The sequence below is a fragment of the Leptinotarsa decemlineata genome, unplaced genomic scaffold (assembly GCF_025532065.1).
Source record: "Leptinotarsa decemlineata unplaced genomic scaffold, Ldec_3_MD MMD2_tig00001719_RagTag_RagTag, whole genome shotgun sequence".
In the NCBI taxonomy this organism is placed as follows: domain Eukaryota; kingdom Metazoa; phylum Arthropoda; class Insecta; order Coleoptera; family Chrysomelidae; genus Leptinotarsa; species Leptinotarsa decemlineata.
Genome location: NW_027412569.1, coordinates 4,500,002 through 4,517,025, shown reverse-complemented (window position 1 = coordinate 4,517,025; position 17,024 = coordinate 4,500,002). Strand labels below are relative to the sequence as shown.

The 17,024-nt window shown below is 35.2% G+C and overlaps 2 protein-coding genes across 2 annotated transcripts in view; both read right to left on the bottom strand.

Annotated features, from left to right (window-relative positions):
- The window catches only part of LOC111501885 (endothelin converting enzyme 1), a 354,283-nt gene that overhangs the window by 76,735 nt on the left and 260,524 nt on the right, over positions 1-17,024 (bottom strand). The window lies entirely within an intron of this gene.
- LOC111501893 (uncharacterized) lies at positions 7,979-16,095 on the bottom strand. Its single transcript, XM_074176345.1, has 2 exons — positions 15,949-16,095; positions 7,979-9,038 (listed from the first exon to the last, which is right to left on the bottom strand). Exons 1-2 carry the CDS (start codon positions 16,018-16,020, stop codon positions 8,052-8,054), a joined length of 1,059 nt encoding a protein of 352 aa, XP_074032446.1. The 5' UTR covers positions 16,021-16,095; the 3' UTR covers positions 7,979-8,051.

Here is a 17,024-nt window from a genome sequence, read left to right as displayed (position 1 = left end):
TACTGTCACAAACTGAAATGTATCTGTTCAGATCATTTGGGTTTCCGTCAAATTGAGGGACACAGTTTAAGTATTCTGGTTTGAATTGTTGTGCCATTTTTTGTTCAAAATTTATGCTAACTGGTTCGATTGAAATATTTGGAAATTGGTATGGGTGATAGGAGTCAGCTGAAGGAATATCTAGTGATAAATTTTCAAGAATTGTTGTTAAATTTTCAATAGACATCAAGTTGTACTCACATTAAATAAATTGAGGCTCTGAGCATTATCCTATAAGGTCAACTTCTGGATTCACAATTTTTGTCTTCACCAGGTAGTATTCCTTGCAAATTTGGACAATATTGGTTCCAAATTTCGTTGGTTCACTGCTAATGGGGCCTTCCACGAATCTTCGATAGATTGGGTGTCCTGATATCCAAGGAGCCACTTCGTTTCAAACACCTTAACAAACGAGCACCAACTGTTCGATAACCGATTAATCGTTGATACGAAAATTGTCCGTTCGATACGAATCAATCCCGGTTATCCTACCGACTGCGCCAAATAACTTATCGAACACTTAAAGTCCTTTTTTAAAAATCAATTTATTTAGTACAACAAAATAATTAGACAAAGGTACGTCTTTACAGTAAGAAAGTTTGATTATGAATGACGGCCAGTTCCCTGGAATCTTCGCAAGTCGGCTTATCTATCGGTGTACGCTTTCGTAGACTCAGCATTCTTTCTATGGGAACCGTGTTGGACGTTGATGTAATTAACGTGAGAATGAGCAAAATATAAATAAAAATCGAGAAATTTTAGTACCAAATTTATTCAAACAATTAATAAATTATAATAGACTTCTACAAATATTTAAATGAAAATATAAATTTTTCACAAATGGTTAATCCTAATATAAAACATTAACATATATTATTATTGTTATTGGTGATATCTACTAAAAAACAATTAGAGTTGATTTCGAAACCTTTCACTGAAGTAATGATCTAAAATGAAAGAGAACAGAGATTAGTGATAGTCTACATTTTCGCAATAATACTATTGGATCAATTTCTACTGACTAGCTTAGATATTATCCCATAGAAATATAAAAATATTATTATTTTTTTTGTACACATCCAATTTGACAAAAGGAGATACCCTTATTTTTTGATAATAGAAAAAAACAATGACGTACTTCATCACAGAAAAATTTGATTAGAAATATGACTGTGATGACAAAATTTACCTAGGTCTCCAATCATAACTTTCAGGCCTTCAAATCTATTGAATTTAAAAATTCTAGCAATTAATTATTTAGGTATAGACCTGAATAATAATAAGTATCTACAGCAAATCGCAAAAATATATAGTTATTTGAGAAAACTGAATATGTTTTTAATTGTAATGGTATACATATTTTTTATTAAAGTTATGAATGAAAGACATACCTCTGTTATATATCATTCTTAATTTATTCCATCAATTGCTTCCTTGATTGAAAATTTTTCTTTTGCCAATTGGGGGAGTCATTTCTTTCATTTCTTCATCAGTGAGCATTTTAGCTATGTCTAAGGTTACATCATTTTCTGTCTGAAAAGTATGTGTTTTAAGTATATTATTAGGAGATAAATAATATATGTATTTTTTTACCTTTAAAAATGCCAATTAGGTCATTTAATCCCAAGTGATTGAGAAATTCCTCCATGTCTAAAAATAAAAGAGATTATATTGCATGTTTTGAGTTTGTGCAGTTTTGTTGGATGTCATCATTTCTGTAAATATGTTACAAATAACTTTCCTTTTTCGGTATTACTGATTTTAATAAAGTAATACAAGAGAAAACTGGGATTATTTCACAATGTTCTTTGAAAGAAAAATCTTAAAAAGAGGTTCCTTCAAGGATTCAGTATATACTATTATGATGAAAATGAAATAATTGTTTACGTCACCATTCAATTATTTATGATGTGAGAAATTTACAATTAGAAATAAAGGTACAGCTCTTCGCCGACATTGTATACCTACACCTATTTCTGTGGCAAACACCTCAATTGTATTTACTCTGAAAATGTCCAATTCCTTCGTATCCAAAGATCAAAGGTCAACTAGGTACCCAGTGTATGCATACCTACCTACCTCTCAATGATAATCATTTCACTCGACAACTTCTACTTTCTTAAAAACAGAATTGAAAATATGGAAGCTTTCTTTCAGTCATTACATTGAATAATAAAACTTCAAGCCACTTTTATAGATAGCTGTCGAGAAAAATGTATGGGCAGGTGCTTGAAAAAAACGATATCCGTTTATCCAATACATGCTATTCATAATTATTTCAAAATATGAAATGAAAGAAAGTATATTATCAACATACCTGTGAAAACACTGAAAAACTTCAATCCACGTATAATCAAAAAGAAACTGTAAACCTCTTCGTCATTTCCTTGAAAAACACAAAACATATTGTTAATTTTTATTCCATTCGTGATTAGTTTACGGTTCTTGCGAAAATGCAAATGGTGCCGACCGGCACTCTATTCCTTAGAAGTATTTCAACTATATCATCTCTCTAAAGGAAACAATTAAATTTTTCAAACCAACAAATAATGAAAATATTGAAATGAAATTATCCATAATCTTGAAATTATTTCCAAAATTAGTTAAAGGTATTGATATGTATTGTTGAAGTGAAAATAAATATTCAATTGATTCAATTATATATTAGTGTCAAAACAGCACCCCATAGTGTTAAACTGAATTGGAAAGTTTTCTTTCAACAGACGTACTTTTGATTTGATGAAATTATATTGTTTGACCCAACCGAATTATTTTGAGAACTCAATAAATGTTATTCTTGAAATGATCCACAATTCATTTGACCAAGTAAAAGACCTCTTGAATTGACATATTAGAGAAATTGAAATGAGAATTTCATTTTGTCTCCGCAAAATTATCATCTAATCGATACAATACACACGTCGTTTGGAATGAATGATATTTAATCAAAGTGATGAAATAAATTAGACTAAATAAATTTCTTTGAAGTAACAAATCTTTTTTTTTCCGTGTATCTCTGAGTAATATACCTTCTTCAACGATATCCTTAGTAATCCATGGTTTGTGTCTACTTCAATTTTGATTTTGTTTAATTTTTTGATACTGTTTAGGAAAGGATATATCAAAAGCTGAAAGTAAATGTCTTCATGCACACCAGAATAAAAAAAAAATCATAATGTAGGTACCCAAGAAAATAGTGAGGTGCCTTGAATAGCTTATACCACTCTGGCGGTCTCGTTTCACCAGAATACTGGTCAGGTCTAGAGTCCCAACAGGGTGGGTCACTTTCAGAAGGAATGTATTTCAGGGCGATTCCCTCAGTAACCTCCTCTTCTGCATCTCACTATTGCCATTTTCAGCTGCGCTCAAAAATACTCGAAGGTATAACTGTGGCACCCCCGAAACCGGAGGCACAATATCACCCATTTGTTTTATATGGATGATCTTCAACTTTATGCCTCTGTAGGGAAGGATCTCGTTCAGTCCTTGAGGGTGGTGGAAGAGTACACGCATGATATCGGTATGGAATTCTGGACAGATGTGCAACGGTATGCACAGGGTGTGCAGCTCGTGGATAAAAGCATTCTGCACCATCTGGATGCCGGAGAGGCGTTTACTTACCTCGGAGTGGAACAAAACCCTCACTCCCAAGAGGTAACAGCAATGAAGAACTATCTCCGCGGCAAGTATCAGCATAAACTCCAACAGATCTTACTCTATTTGTTTGGTGTAGTGAAGTAGACTCGGGAGGAGCTGTATCAACCTGCCGTAAAGACCCGTAAAGACACCTCCATAGGAGGTGCATCCCAAATCGTCATTGTACTTCCCCCGAACAGGGAGGCCGTGGACTTTGAGTTTGGAGTTTATATCATTCAAATATTCTCCTGGAGCCCACGAACAGAATTCCAACCTTCTTTCTTCATCTCTCAGTTCCAGAGTGTGTAAAATTTTTGGCATGAATGGTTCAATTTTATTTTTTACAAGGCATCTCCTGATATTTTCTCTAAGGAAATTTAAGTTGAAACTAACCGTTCATAAGCTTGAATTCTCACGATGTTGATTGTTCCTGTTTTTGGGCATATGCCTCAATATACAACTTCTTTCGTTGAGAACAGAATTTATACGCTCCGCCGTACTGCACTGGAAGTTTATCAGGATGTCTGTTATAAAATTCTCTGGCAGCTTCTCTTGCCGAAAGAGCATTACGTCCGATAAGGCGCACAAGTTCAATTTTATCTCGCACACTTTGGTCTATCATGATAAATCATTAAGTCCTACCGCTTCACAAATTATTTTTCTTGCTAATCGGGCATAATCCGACGTTACTGTTTCAATACAGTTTTTGACAGCAGCAATAATAAACAACAATAGTCTTGTTTCCAGTGCCAAATGAAAAGAGAGCGATTTTGCATATCCGCACGGTGTTTCACGGCCAACTCACCAAGATTAAAAAACCATTTACCAGGTGTGCAGTCAACATTCTATCATGATACAATGTGAATGTTGATTCGACCACAGAATTATTGATATTGAATTTTTTTTATGAAATTTGGAGTACCGCCATTTGAGAGGATACCCAGTGGTGATTTGTTGTTTTTAACCTATAAAAATATTCGCAGCAGGCCTTGGTTTCTGTAGAAAGAAAATGATATTTGGTCCTGAAGTACAATTTTTTGAGCTCTACAATTCAAAATAAAGTTCTTTGGAATCAGAGAAAAGATGCAAATTTTAAGGAGGGGTCCCGTTTTAAAATAGGTCACACTGTATATAAGTAACTGTTTGTGAAATATTAGACAGGGACATTCCCAATAGGGATTGAAACTTATAATTCATAATATAAAAATTGTGATGCACTGTTTGGAACCTTTGGTATAGTGATGAATATTACTGGAGTTTTATCCCAACACCAAACCGTTATTCTGTTTGTATCTGTAGAGTAGGGAGGGTGAGTGTAGATCCACAGCACTTAGGCCACATGTGACCCATTGTTCATCCTCCCGAGAAGTTGTCCTCCTAGGTCATCGTCCATCCTGTCCTTTCCAGGAAGGTTGACAGGTCTCTGGGAGACATCTCCTTCATATCGGCAGGTGTAGGCCAAGACTCGCCGAACACACACTCTTTTATCGATAACTTCGGATATTCGCATAAGACAGGCAGTTTCATCTTCCTGTTTACACATCCTGCATAGAGGTGTGTCCACTAGCCCCATATTGTGGAGGTATTTCGTTAGTTGACAGTGGCCAGTCAGAAATCCTACTATTAAGCGTAGATTTTTCCTGGTCATCGCCAGATTCTTAGTCAAGCCGCTTCCTTGGCTAAAGCGTCGGCAATGCGATTACATTCACTCCTGTAGTGCCCTTCAACCCACCTCAGGATAATGTTATTATCTACCGAGGCTTTGGCTAAATCTTGGTGGCACTCTAGAACTAGCCCTGAGGTAACACGCTGTCTGTTCAAGGCTAATAGTGCTTGTCTGCTATCAGTGTAGATTGTTATGTTTTTGCCAGAAATTCCTATCCTGGTTATTTCTTTTGTGGCGATTGAGATACCAGCCAGTTCTGTTTGGAACACGCTGGTTTTTTCTATTCCCCACTCAATCCTTTGGCTCAGTGATCTGGAGTACACTCCACATCCTGAGCCTTCTTTGGTTTTTGAGCCGTCTGTATATATGCGTATTGCATTTGTAGCATCTAACTCAGTGTTCTGTTTTATTTGTATTTTGTAGAGTTTATTAAACACAAACCTGGGTCCAATTGCATCACCGGTTGCCTGCAGTAGAGGTTGTGCAGTAAGCGCTTCTCGCCATAGGCTCAGCCTCAATTGACCCATTCCTACTTCAAAGTTTATACCAGCCGTGCACAATCATAACATGGCCATTAACGCAACCTCCTTAACGTACAGGTCCAGAGGGGTCAGACCAGTAATTAATTCCATTGACGCGGTTGGTGTCGTTCTCATGGCTCCTGTGATGTTTAAACAAACCATTCGCTGTATTTGGTGAAATTTTTGGATGACCGGTGCTTGTAAAACACTCGGTCCTCATACAATGGCTCTATATGTTAACATAGGTCTAATTATATTGCATTGTAGATCCGGGTGACCACAAGGGGTGAAAGACCCCATGCGCATCCCACTGTCCTCCGACATTACTCATGAGCCACATACACTTTTTTTGCTCTACTCTGTAGGTGAGAGTTCCATGTTAGCTTCCTGTCGAGGATAGTACCAAGGTATTTCACCTCTTCAGAGAAGTTCAATTTGCTTTTGAAGATTTCGGGAGATTTTAAGCCTGATAAACTCACTTTCCTGGTGAAAAGTACCATCTCAGTCTTCTTGGGATTGATCGACAGATATTTCGATCAATTTGAGCCCATCCTGCGCTCTATCGCACAGTGTGTTCACAAATTTGCCGATCTGCAAAATAAATATGTCATCTGCATACGCAATTGTGAAGAATCCAGGTGATTAATCAGTGTATCCAAAACTATGTTCCAGAGAAGGAATGATAAGACCCCTCTCTGTGGACAACCCCTCATGACCAGTCCTCTCGCTGTGATGTCTTCTACATTGATACTTATTGCTCTACTAGACATCATCTTGAGTATCCATTCTCCTACTGCCAGGGGTACATTCCTAGTTGCTGGATAATTGTTGGAAAGGTTGTTTTATCAAACGCTCCCTCGTAATCTATAAATATAACCAGGGTGGATTCTTCGTTGTCCAATGATCTCTCGATTCTGCCAACCACATGGTGAAGGGCCGAATCAGTAGGCTTCCCTGGGTATATGCATGCTGATTTGGATGAAGTGAGTTGTGAACTAGTGCCTCATCTTTTATGTACCGGTCACATAGCCTCTCCATAGTTTTTAAAAAGAACGATGTGAGACTAATTTGTCGGAATGCTTTTGGTAAGGTGTAGTCCATCCTACCTGGTTTGGGTATAAATACTACTCGTACTTCAGAGCTAGAGAGGCACTGAATATTCCAACCAGGTGCGGCATAAGAATATCCAGTCTCCATTGCAGCAGACCAAACCGTTATTTTTAACATCTCGACACGTGTTTCGATCACCAAGTGGTCATCTTCAAGAGGAAGATTAAACTTCTCTTGAAGATGATAACTTGGTGATCGATACAAGTGTGGAGGTGTTGAAAATAAAGGTTTAGTGTTGGGATGAAACTTCAGTAATATTCACAATATAAAATGTATTTATTGTGAAACACTAAATGCCTACAATATATTATTAATGAAAACAACTATTTGTGTAGTATACAAGAATGTATAGTGGAATTTGTCAAATAACAACATTGGTGGTCAAACGATAATAATAATAATAATAATAATAATAATCATCGATTGGTACCAAAAACCTGAAAAATTGAACGCAAACAAAAATTGTTTTATCATTACTTTTCACTTGTAGAAAAAACAAATAATATATAATAGTAGGCGTTTTATCGTGTATTTCATTGATGAGGCATCTGTATTCCTTCGTGGCCCCAAACTGAAGTGAAGAAATCACTTCATGAGAAGTAGGATTATGAACTGAAAACTATTGATGTGATCGATACTACGGTGGTCATTGAAAAATATATTTTTTAATACTTCTTCCATTTGAACACAGACTATTAATTTCAGCAAAATAAAAAAAATAATAAAGAATATATTTATTTGTCACCGTGTTTACAAAAAGTACTACAACTAATAATACTAACAAAAAAATATATAAAAAAATAAAATCTCAGATGTTATTTACAATGTGGTAACTTTGGATACCAAAAAGGGCACTCCTTATATCTGTATTCGAATTTATGAAATCGGTCACAAACCAGGCTCCGAAAAAGTCTTTTTCAAAATTAACTCAATGCATATTCCATCTCAACGGGACCTTCGAAAGATAAGAGACGATGAGTATTCATACTCAAAAATTTATGACGAGTTAAAAAAAATACGAACGACTGTAACACTCGGAATGCCCAATGATCACATTTGGTTCAGGTAACGGAGATTGTTTAGTATGGACCGCTTTTTCCCGGAGGACCATACTGAGTAGAAGGTCTGCCAGCTCCATCGAATCCTGTGCCTCCTCCGATATTAATAGAAGGTTTGCCAGCTCCGTCGAATCCAGTGCCACCTCCGATGTTACCAGGTCTGCCAGCTCCATCGAATCCAGTGCCTCCTCCGATATTACCAGCTCCATCGAATCCAGTGCCTCCTCCAACAGCTTCACTCTTGGCCTTGTAACGGATGAAGTAGACTTCGGGTTTAGAAGGTGCAGTAGGAGCTGCTGTTGGTACAGATATATCTGCTGCGTCGTCAGGTTTCTTGACCAATACATAGACCAAGGTCTTCTCTTCGCTTTGGCCGCCAAGGGCAAAGGACGGCGCAGTTGGGGCAGGTGCAGATGGGGCCTTGATGAAGATGATTTTGTAGTGCTTGGTACCTTGACCAAGGGATATAGGTCTTTGTGGTCTCAATTCTTCTGGTTCTGGAGGTGCGACGTGAACATAAATGTGTTTTTGCACCAGAACGCCACCGCCTCCTGCACCACCACCTCCTCCAATACCTCCTCCAATTCCACCACCTCCTCCAATACCGCCTCCGATTCCGCCACCTACTCCAATACCACCTCCGATTCCTCCACCTCCTCCGATACCACCTCCAATTCCACCACTTCCTCCAATACCGCCTCCTATGCCTCCTCCAATACCACTTCCACCCCCGATACCACCGCTTCCACTTCCGATAACTCCGTCTCCTATGTATCCACCTCCTCCGCCTCCTATGTATCCACCTCCTCCTCCGCCTCCTATGTATCCTCCTCCTCCTCCGCCCCCAATGTAACTACCTCCTCCACCTCCACTAATGATTCCTCCTCCTCCTCCACCCCCGATGTAACCACTACCGGGAGCACCGTAACTTCCGCTTGGGAGCCGAGAGGGTGCTGGATAATTGTACTGAGGGAGACCCTGAGATAGGGAGACCAAGGCAGCGGCAACCTAAGCAGAATGAAAGTTCATTAAGTGCTTTGGTCATAGAGTTGGTTATAGTATCCGAGAGAGAGTATTTGATCTACGATGTGTTCGAGAGTCAGGATGTATAATCAGAACGGATGTTTATGACTTATGTCATAAGTTATTCCAATATTTCGATAATGTTTATTACCATCTTCAGGAAAAAGTAATAATGAATGTTACGCGAATGAAAATTGGAATTCCAGAAACAACAACTTACTGTTGTTACTGTCAAAAATGATATTAGAATTATAGCAAATAAAACATGTCAGTGAATATGAATAAGTGTACTTTTAATAAAACTGATAATGAGAAACATCATATACAAAATTTACATGAATACCTAATAAAACGTGTAGAAGTAAGCATATGAGAATTCAAGAATTCAATACCTGTCAATGGACAACCAATGGAACAAATGTTGTTGAAGAGTATGATGAGACGCATCTTCAAAATGGGAAAATACTACCAAAATTTATGGAAGAAGAATAAAATGTCACTAAATTTTTAACTGCGTTCTGTTGGAATATATTGTTGAATTGAAATGAATCGTTGAAACAAACTAATTTTGGAAGCTATATACCTAATTGTATTTCAAAGAATAGCTGAAATTTCACAAGGGTTCTAGAAAAAATCGACTAGTGAAAGTATACCTAGAAACTAGTAATGAGCTAGTAGGAGCTTTATCTTTGACCCTAGATCCAAGACTGATAACCACCATATTGAAGACTTATGAATAAACGCTTTGAATTTTTTATTCGAGAGTTGAGTAAAATTGTATTTGTGACATCAAAAAATATCTACTAATTATAGATATTGAATCATTTTGTGGAAAAACAGTTTCCAATGAAGCATTCAAAAGCAAAATGAATGCATCAAACAATCCATGAATTTGGGAGGCATTCATTTGAATTTATTTCAGCGAAGAGACTTTCAGCTCTCACCCAGTATATTCCATTTCCGTGGCAGAAAAAGTGGTTTCCATAACCCATCAAATCTATTTTCTCTCAATATTGAGATGATAATATCAGACGAATATGGATGAACCTAACAGATTTGATTTGCATACTTGTTCTCATTGACCACTGAATGATTTCAAAATATGATTCTTCCTTGAACTTATCGCTGGGTTATTGAAAATGTGTTTTATACCTCAACTTAGTATGCAGTTATATTTAATCGTCATCTATTTTACGACTGGAATTTTTTCGCAAGGTATATGAAGACAGCATTATAAAGTTCAAAGAAATTAAATTAAAGTGATTATATTGTAATCAAAACTCTTCAACTGCACATAATTGTAATAATAGTTCTGATGAAAGTGCTGAAATAAACACTTCCAGTTATTGATAATGTTCCGGGTGCTATTATGACTGACAAAATTTACTGATTAAAAACTATTTACGTTTCATCAAATATTTTTTTTGTACAATAACTGTTCAACAATTCACAAATTGTCGTGAAATTCATCAGTTTCTCCAGTGTGACTTTTACAATTATGAAAGAGAAATTTTGAATCACATTCATAACTAATACATTCAAAATTATTCATCGAATTTCGAAGAGAAATTCATTCCTTATAGTATTTTTCGAATGTTAAACTGAAAGCTCATATAACGAATGTTTTTCCATTTTTGTGAAAAAATGTAATTGAGGAAAATAATGAATTAAATACCAGCAATGAAAAATTCGTGTGGAAGATTCACAAAAAAATTCAATAAATTACTAAGTTCTATCGGCAGATCATTGCCATAACGATAAAAAAGTGGTTCTTTCGTTGTTTTCTAAATCCATCATTTACCTTTTTTATTCACCAAGTGCTAATGCTCATATATAACGAGATTTTTTGTAGTGTTTGGATTTCCTTTGGAAAAACACCCCCAAATTTCGAAAAACTATTTTTTGCATTGAATAATTGAAGAAAGAACAATAGAATCAAAATTAAAGAGGCATTTACTGAAACTTACTTTATTCGTTTCAACAAAAGCCATTCCCTTAGCTACATAAAACCATTCCCTTAGCTACATTGAGCCAGAAAAAGTTATGACATTGGCTTTTCCTTAATGTCAATAACTTATTGAACTGTATAATATTTTTACTTTTTGTGAAAGAAAGGTTCTGGTTTCCTATTTTTCCATCTTGATATAAAAAATGTGGGTCTTGTTAACGATTTCTGATCAATGCATTAATGCATTATGGAATATCGGATGTTTCTGTATTCTCAAGAGACTCATTCAAATAATTTCTATGTGTAAATTTGTCGAAGATTTTAATTTATAAATTATATTCCGCCGATGTTACTCTAACATTAGCTCCTTCACCAAAAATTATAAACATACCTTCGCGAATACAATTGACATTCTACAAACTGATTAATGTTGAATTGTGGATGAAAAACTGAAAAAATTTAAGTAGCTCAGAATCTATTTCTGTGAATGTACTGGTTCCCGTTTATATGCCCATATAAATACTTCTGAGGATAAATATGTGGTTTTATCACTACTTTGATATTTGTGAAAAATGTATTCATTTGCTCGTTCCTCATTACACAGAGTGTTCCATCTCAGACTAGCCACCTCGTATATTTCTTGTCCCATAGTGGGTGGAAAAACTTCCCGAAACACGTCGAATGATTTTGTTTGGGGGATATCTATCGACGTATATTTTAGTCTTGAACGAGCAACCCCCTAATACAGGGCTCTTCAACCCCTCAAACTTGAATAGGGAAGATACTTTATTTGAAAGGTCTTGGAAACCTCTTTACAACGGTGTATGAAAAACGTAAATTTGATGAACCGTTTTCGCCAAAAATCTATTTTGCAGCTCGAATGAGTCACCTTGAATAATTTGGTTATCATCATGCTTGCAATCAAAAAAATCAAATCTGCGTGTTTAAATCAAATGTTCAAATTGTCCTCCATTGACTTCCAAACTTCCAGACTTCCAAATCTTGACTGAAAACCTTCTCTGACATGGTTCAGCATAATTGGAGTTATTTGACGACACTCATTCACAATTCTTTGGCGTAGTTCGTCCAAATTTTCAGGGTGAGTCACAAAACTCTTGGGATGTCTCCACAAGAAGAAGTCTAAAGGGGTTCTGGTCAGGAGATCGGGCAGGCCACTTCATAGGACCTCTTCTTCCAATCCAACGACCAGGGTATTGCAAATTGAGGTATTGGCGAACTGGTGTGGCGTAGTGCGGAGGAGCCCCGGAAATGCAATTGTTGTTCAAGTAGTAGAGGATCGTTTTCTAATTGTTCAGTTATTAACGGATCAATCGCATTTTCCAGCATTTCAAAGATAACGTTCGCCAGTTAAATTACTAGGAATAAACAGAGGTCCAATTAGGTGGTCTCCCAAAATTCCTTCCCAAACGTTTAGCTTTTCTGGATATTGACTGTTAGCTTCTCGAAATACATGATGATTTGTATCGCTCCAAATTCTGCAGTTATGCCGGTTAACCTCTCCATTAAGTAAAAAAGTGCATTCGTCAGCAAACATTGTACAAGAAATTTGGGTTATTGTTGATACGTTCGGCTATAATTTCGCAAAACTTGCCTTCGATCCCAATCATCATCATTTAATTCATGAATTAATTTAATTTTGTACGTATGGAACTTGTGCCTATGTGAAATTCTGAAAATGTTAGAATGACTAATACCGGAAACTGCAGAAAGTTGTCGAACAGACTGCGTCTTTGGCATAAGTTGGACATGTCCCAATAACGCCACACCTGCTCCCTCATCATTCACAATTCTAATGGGTGCCCTTTTTTTATCCATTACTGAACCCATCTCCACAAATTTTGAAATCAATTCCAGTACGTACTTATGGCGGACGCTACGTTCAGGATGGTTTTGGTTAAATAACCGTACAGCCGCTCGGGCACAATTTTGTTTTTGGTAATAAAGGCTAACACGTTCTTGCAATGTGTACACCATATGTTTTGTTGTTTTTTTATTTATTAGTTTGAGAGAAAGTATCATTGTATGGAAGTCAATAGAGGACAATTTGAACATTGGATTTAAACACGCAGATTTGATTTTTTTCATTGTAAGCATAAGGATAACACAATTATATCTCGTTCAAGCCGAAATATACGTCAAAAGATGTCCCCCAAACAAAATCATTCGACGTGTTTCGGGAAATTTTTCCACTCACTATGGGATAAGAAATATACGGGTTGGCTCGTCTGAGATAGATGTATATGATCTCATTTTCTGATAAACTTTTCTATGTTCTGAAAATGTTTAGAATTAAATTTAATTTTATTGATATTAACCATATTTCGACTTTCTTTTGCGATTTTTTTTGCAAATTTTCTGAAAATTCATTGCGAAGAATTATATTTAAAATAAAACGAAAATAGTAGTTTCAATAAAAACATTCCATAATTTTTTTTCAATAAAAATGTTACTTCAATTTCGTTACCCATGTATATTTTAGTTTTTTGTGAAATTAAAAAAGAAAGATCATGTGTGTTTTTGGGTTACCAGTTACACTTACTCAGTTGATTATTGATAGTTTTTGGGAATTATAATTATATTCTAGGAACATGTATCTTTGTTAATATTTATATTTCAACCCTAACAAAAAAACTGTGAAGAAAAATCATAAAATAGTTATGAGAAAACAACAGAAATGAAGAATTGAACGGACTTTTGAGATATCCACTGAATATTTGACAGTAAGAAGAGGGGATTCAAAGATCTATGAAAAAACACGCTTATTCAATCTTTAAAGATAAAAACACATATTCTACTTCCGTTCAAAACAAAAATAAGTCAAATTTTCGCAGAGCCTCACTCATATTTCTCCTATACAAAAATTTTGCATATATATGGACTACTGAATGTCGAAAAAAACATCAAATTAACTTTCAAACAGTGGACCGCAATTGTTTTGTTGAATTTTTACCAGCAAAGAATAATATAATTCTGTATCAGAATCTAATAAATATTTTGGATATTACATTGTTGATAATTTTTTATTTTTCTCAGACGATCAAACCGAAATATGAAAATTTACAAAATGTTATGTCAGATTGAAAAATATATTTTTAATAATTTTCCATTTCATTTTCTATTTTTGTAGAATCAAAAGAGGATGATTATGCATGTTTCCTGGCAAATCCCGTGAATTGGCAGTTTTTGATGTATTTCAAAATTGCCTAAAACATAATTTGAAAGGAAAATTTAACAAAATCATTGAAAATCAAAAAGTTTGCCCTTTCTACACGTGTATAAAGTTATCCATTGAAATTTTCATATTTTTTAGATTGTGGAAAGTAAAATCACCCAAAGAAAATCGATAAAAATTATTCTCGTTCGATATTAAAATTATTCTACCGTAAAAAACCAAGAGTCAATATTTATTGACCGCTCTGTATGAACTTTGATCAAAATATTACTACACGAGCGGGGTCACGCATATATCTACGATTTCAATAATTCCAGGTTGATTATACAAAACTTTGCATATATATAGACGGTTGCATGATAGTTTTACATGATCAATATATCAATAAAAGTGTCATTTCTGATTAAAGATTATATTTTTCATAACTTTCCATTTTTATTTCTATTTCTGAAGAATCAAAAAAGGATGACCATGTATGTTTTGGTCCCACCAAATTTCGTAAATTGGCAGTTTTTTGACACCAAAATACGTGATGGATATTTCTAGAAATCATTGTTTGAACATGAATCCCAACGAATCGTCTTGTATTATATTTGGGAATTCTAAAGACAGACAGAGGGCCATAGATAGTATCGAAATTAGGATCGAAAATCACGAGATTGAATGTAGCGATGAAATTAAATGTTTGGGACTCAATATTGACTAGAAATTACGCTTTCAATCACATGTCAACTTACACATACGTTAAGCTTATGAATTGTTAAAAAACTTTATTCAAACAGTTTCTCAGATTCAGAGAGATCATATATCTCCTTTCATACATCAGATTGGGTGACTAAAAATGTTCAACAGAAGAGAATTACATCTGGCTAACATTGTTTATAACCTCAGAGTAAAACAACAACCTCAATATCTTCTAAAGAAGTGGACATACGGATACGATACACATGACAAAAATCTCAAAAATCGAAATGAATATTCTATCCCACAGCATAAATCCAAACAATTTGAAAGATCCTTCTCTTATCAGGTCGGCACTAACTATAATAATTTCCAAGAAATTACGAAACAGCTTTCTTCATTATTTTTCACATATAGATTTGAAAAAAAACTGCCTGAATAAACAATTATTTTTAAGTTGAGAAACCAAAAAAGTTCTTTACGAAATTTCCCGTTTCAGATTATTTTTCAACAGTTTCCTGAAAATCGTTTTAGAATTAATGTATGCTTGGTTGAATGAAAAAATAGCTTAGTATGCTAAACTGCGCCAAGTAAAGTGAAGATCACTTATTATTATTATTATTATATTTTAAGAACACCTAACGTGTATTTTGAAACTTTCTGAAACATAATTTGAAAAAAATTGAACAAAAGTTAACAACACAAAAAAAATGTGTATTTCAAGATAATCACAAAAATTTTCATCAATTAGAGAATATCCAAAAGTGAAGGATCAGTATATATACCAGTTTCAATTCTGGCATAAATCAACTTGAATATAGGAATTCCCGAACTATGAATAAGAGAGTCAATCTTTTTTAACCACTGTGTTTGAACTTCGATCAAAATATTTCTTTGAACACAAGCGGGGTCACGCACAATTTAGATACTATAGGTTGATTTTTCAACAACCCCCATACGTGTCAAAAAAAACTATCAAAATCAGTTGAACTTTCACTCGAGACATCTCAAAACCGCGGTCACAAACACACCCTCGGATTTAAATGTTTTGGTAGGAACCGGAAACTACTCACCGCTACGAACAACTTCATTTCGAACAGCAAACAATTGGAAAGCGTGTGGTACCTGAAGATGCTGGGGAACATCTTTTATATAGCGTCTCTTGTGTAAGGCTATGTAACGACCCCTCTTCCTAGGCAGCATTGCTTCAACATTTAGATAAGTGAAATTAAGGTCGTAACCTCTTGGTATTGTTAGTGGGTCCAACGAAGAACGAAGAAAAGATTACGCCCGAGGGAACGTAACCATTTTTCTATTGATACTCAAGAACAACGCTCTGCTGAAAATGTTCAAGTCACGTATCAGTAATAAAAGATTTTCCGGAGATACGACTTTTCTGCAAGAGTACCGTTTTCCTTTGTTGTTAACGCATAACAGCTATTTATGATATGAGTGTTAAGAGAAAGGTTTTTTCACGAACAAAATGAAACGTACTTTTAACACAAATATAATACAGTTTTTGAACAACTGTCCTGTTTTCATAATGAAATAGATACATTTAATATTGAAGAGGCTGCAAAAAGAGTTTCAATTGAATTGTTACCAAAAAAACCGGCTCAGCAGTACGACATTGCAAATTCTAATTTTCTTAGCTGCTGTAGACTTAAAAACGTCGAAGGAAATTTCAACGAAACCGTCTTCTTAGCCTATCTAGAAGAGAAATCAAAAATATGGAACTCGTCAACTTTGTGGAGCAAGTTTTCAATGATTCCGCAGGAAGTCTTCAAATTATTTAAAAACAGCTAATTCAATAGAGATACCTTCTTTCGGTATAAATTAAGGCTATCCTACATTATTTCACTTTTCAGAATAAGCAGGGCGATTTGTTGACTCTGAAGAGAACGAAACACGTTATAAGGAATTGTTTCACTTCTGCAGGATTTTATTGTTATAGGATATTCAGCGATGAATCAATTTTCAATCAAGGAGCTTCAGGAGTCGGAAGGGATAGTTTTCCGTAGATCGGATATTAAAAATTCTCGGAGAAATAGGAAATGTTTGAACTGTGGTCATAGTAGTATCACAAGTATAGTGCTGAAAGACCCAGTATAGTTTCCCTCTTGTCGGGACATTTGATGTTTGTGTCTCA

What these genes read in the sequence shown, in the direction of transcription:
- LOC111501893 (XM_074176345.1), bottom strand. Translation starts at nt 16,020, where the DNA reads ATGTTCCCCAGCATCTTCAGGTACCACACGCTTTCCAATTGTTTGCTG. An exon ending in AAATGAAGTTGTTCGTAGCG is followed by an intron (nt 9,039 to 15,948) that starts GTGAGTAGTTTC and finishes CATTCTGCTTAG; the next exon opens with GTTGCCGCTGCCTTGGTCTC.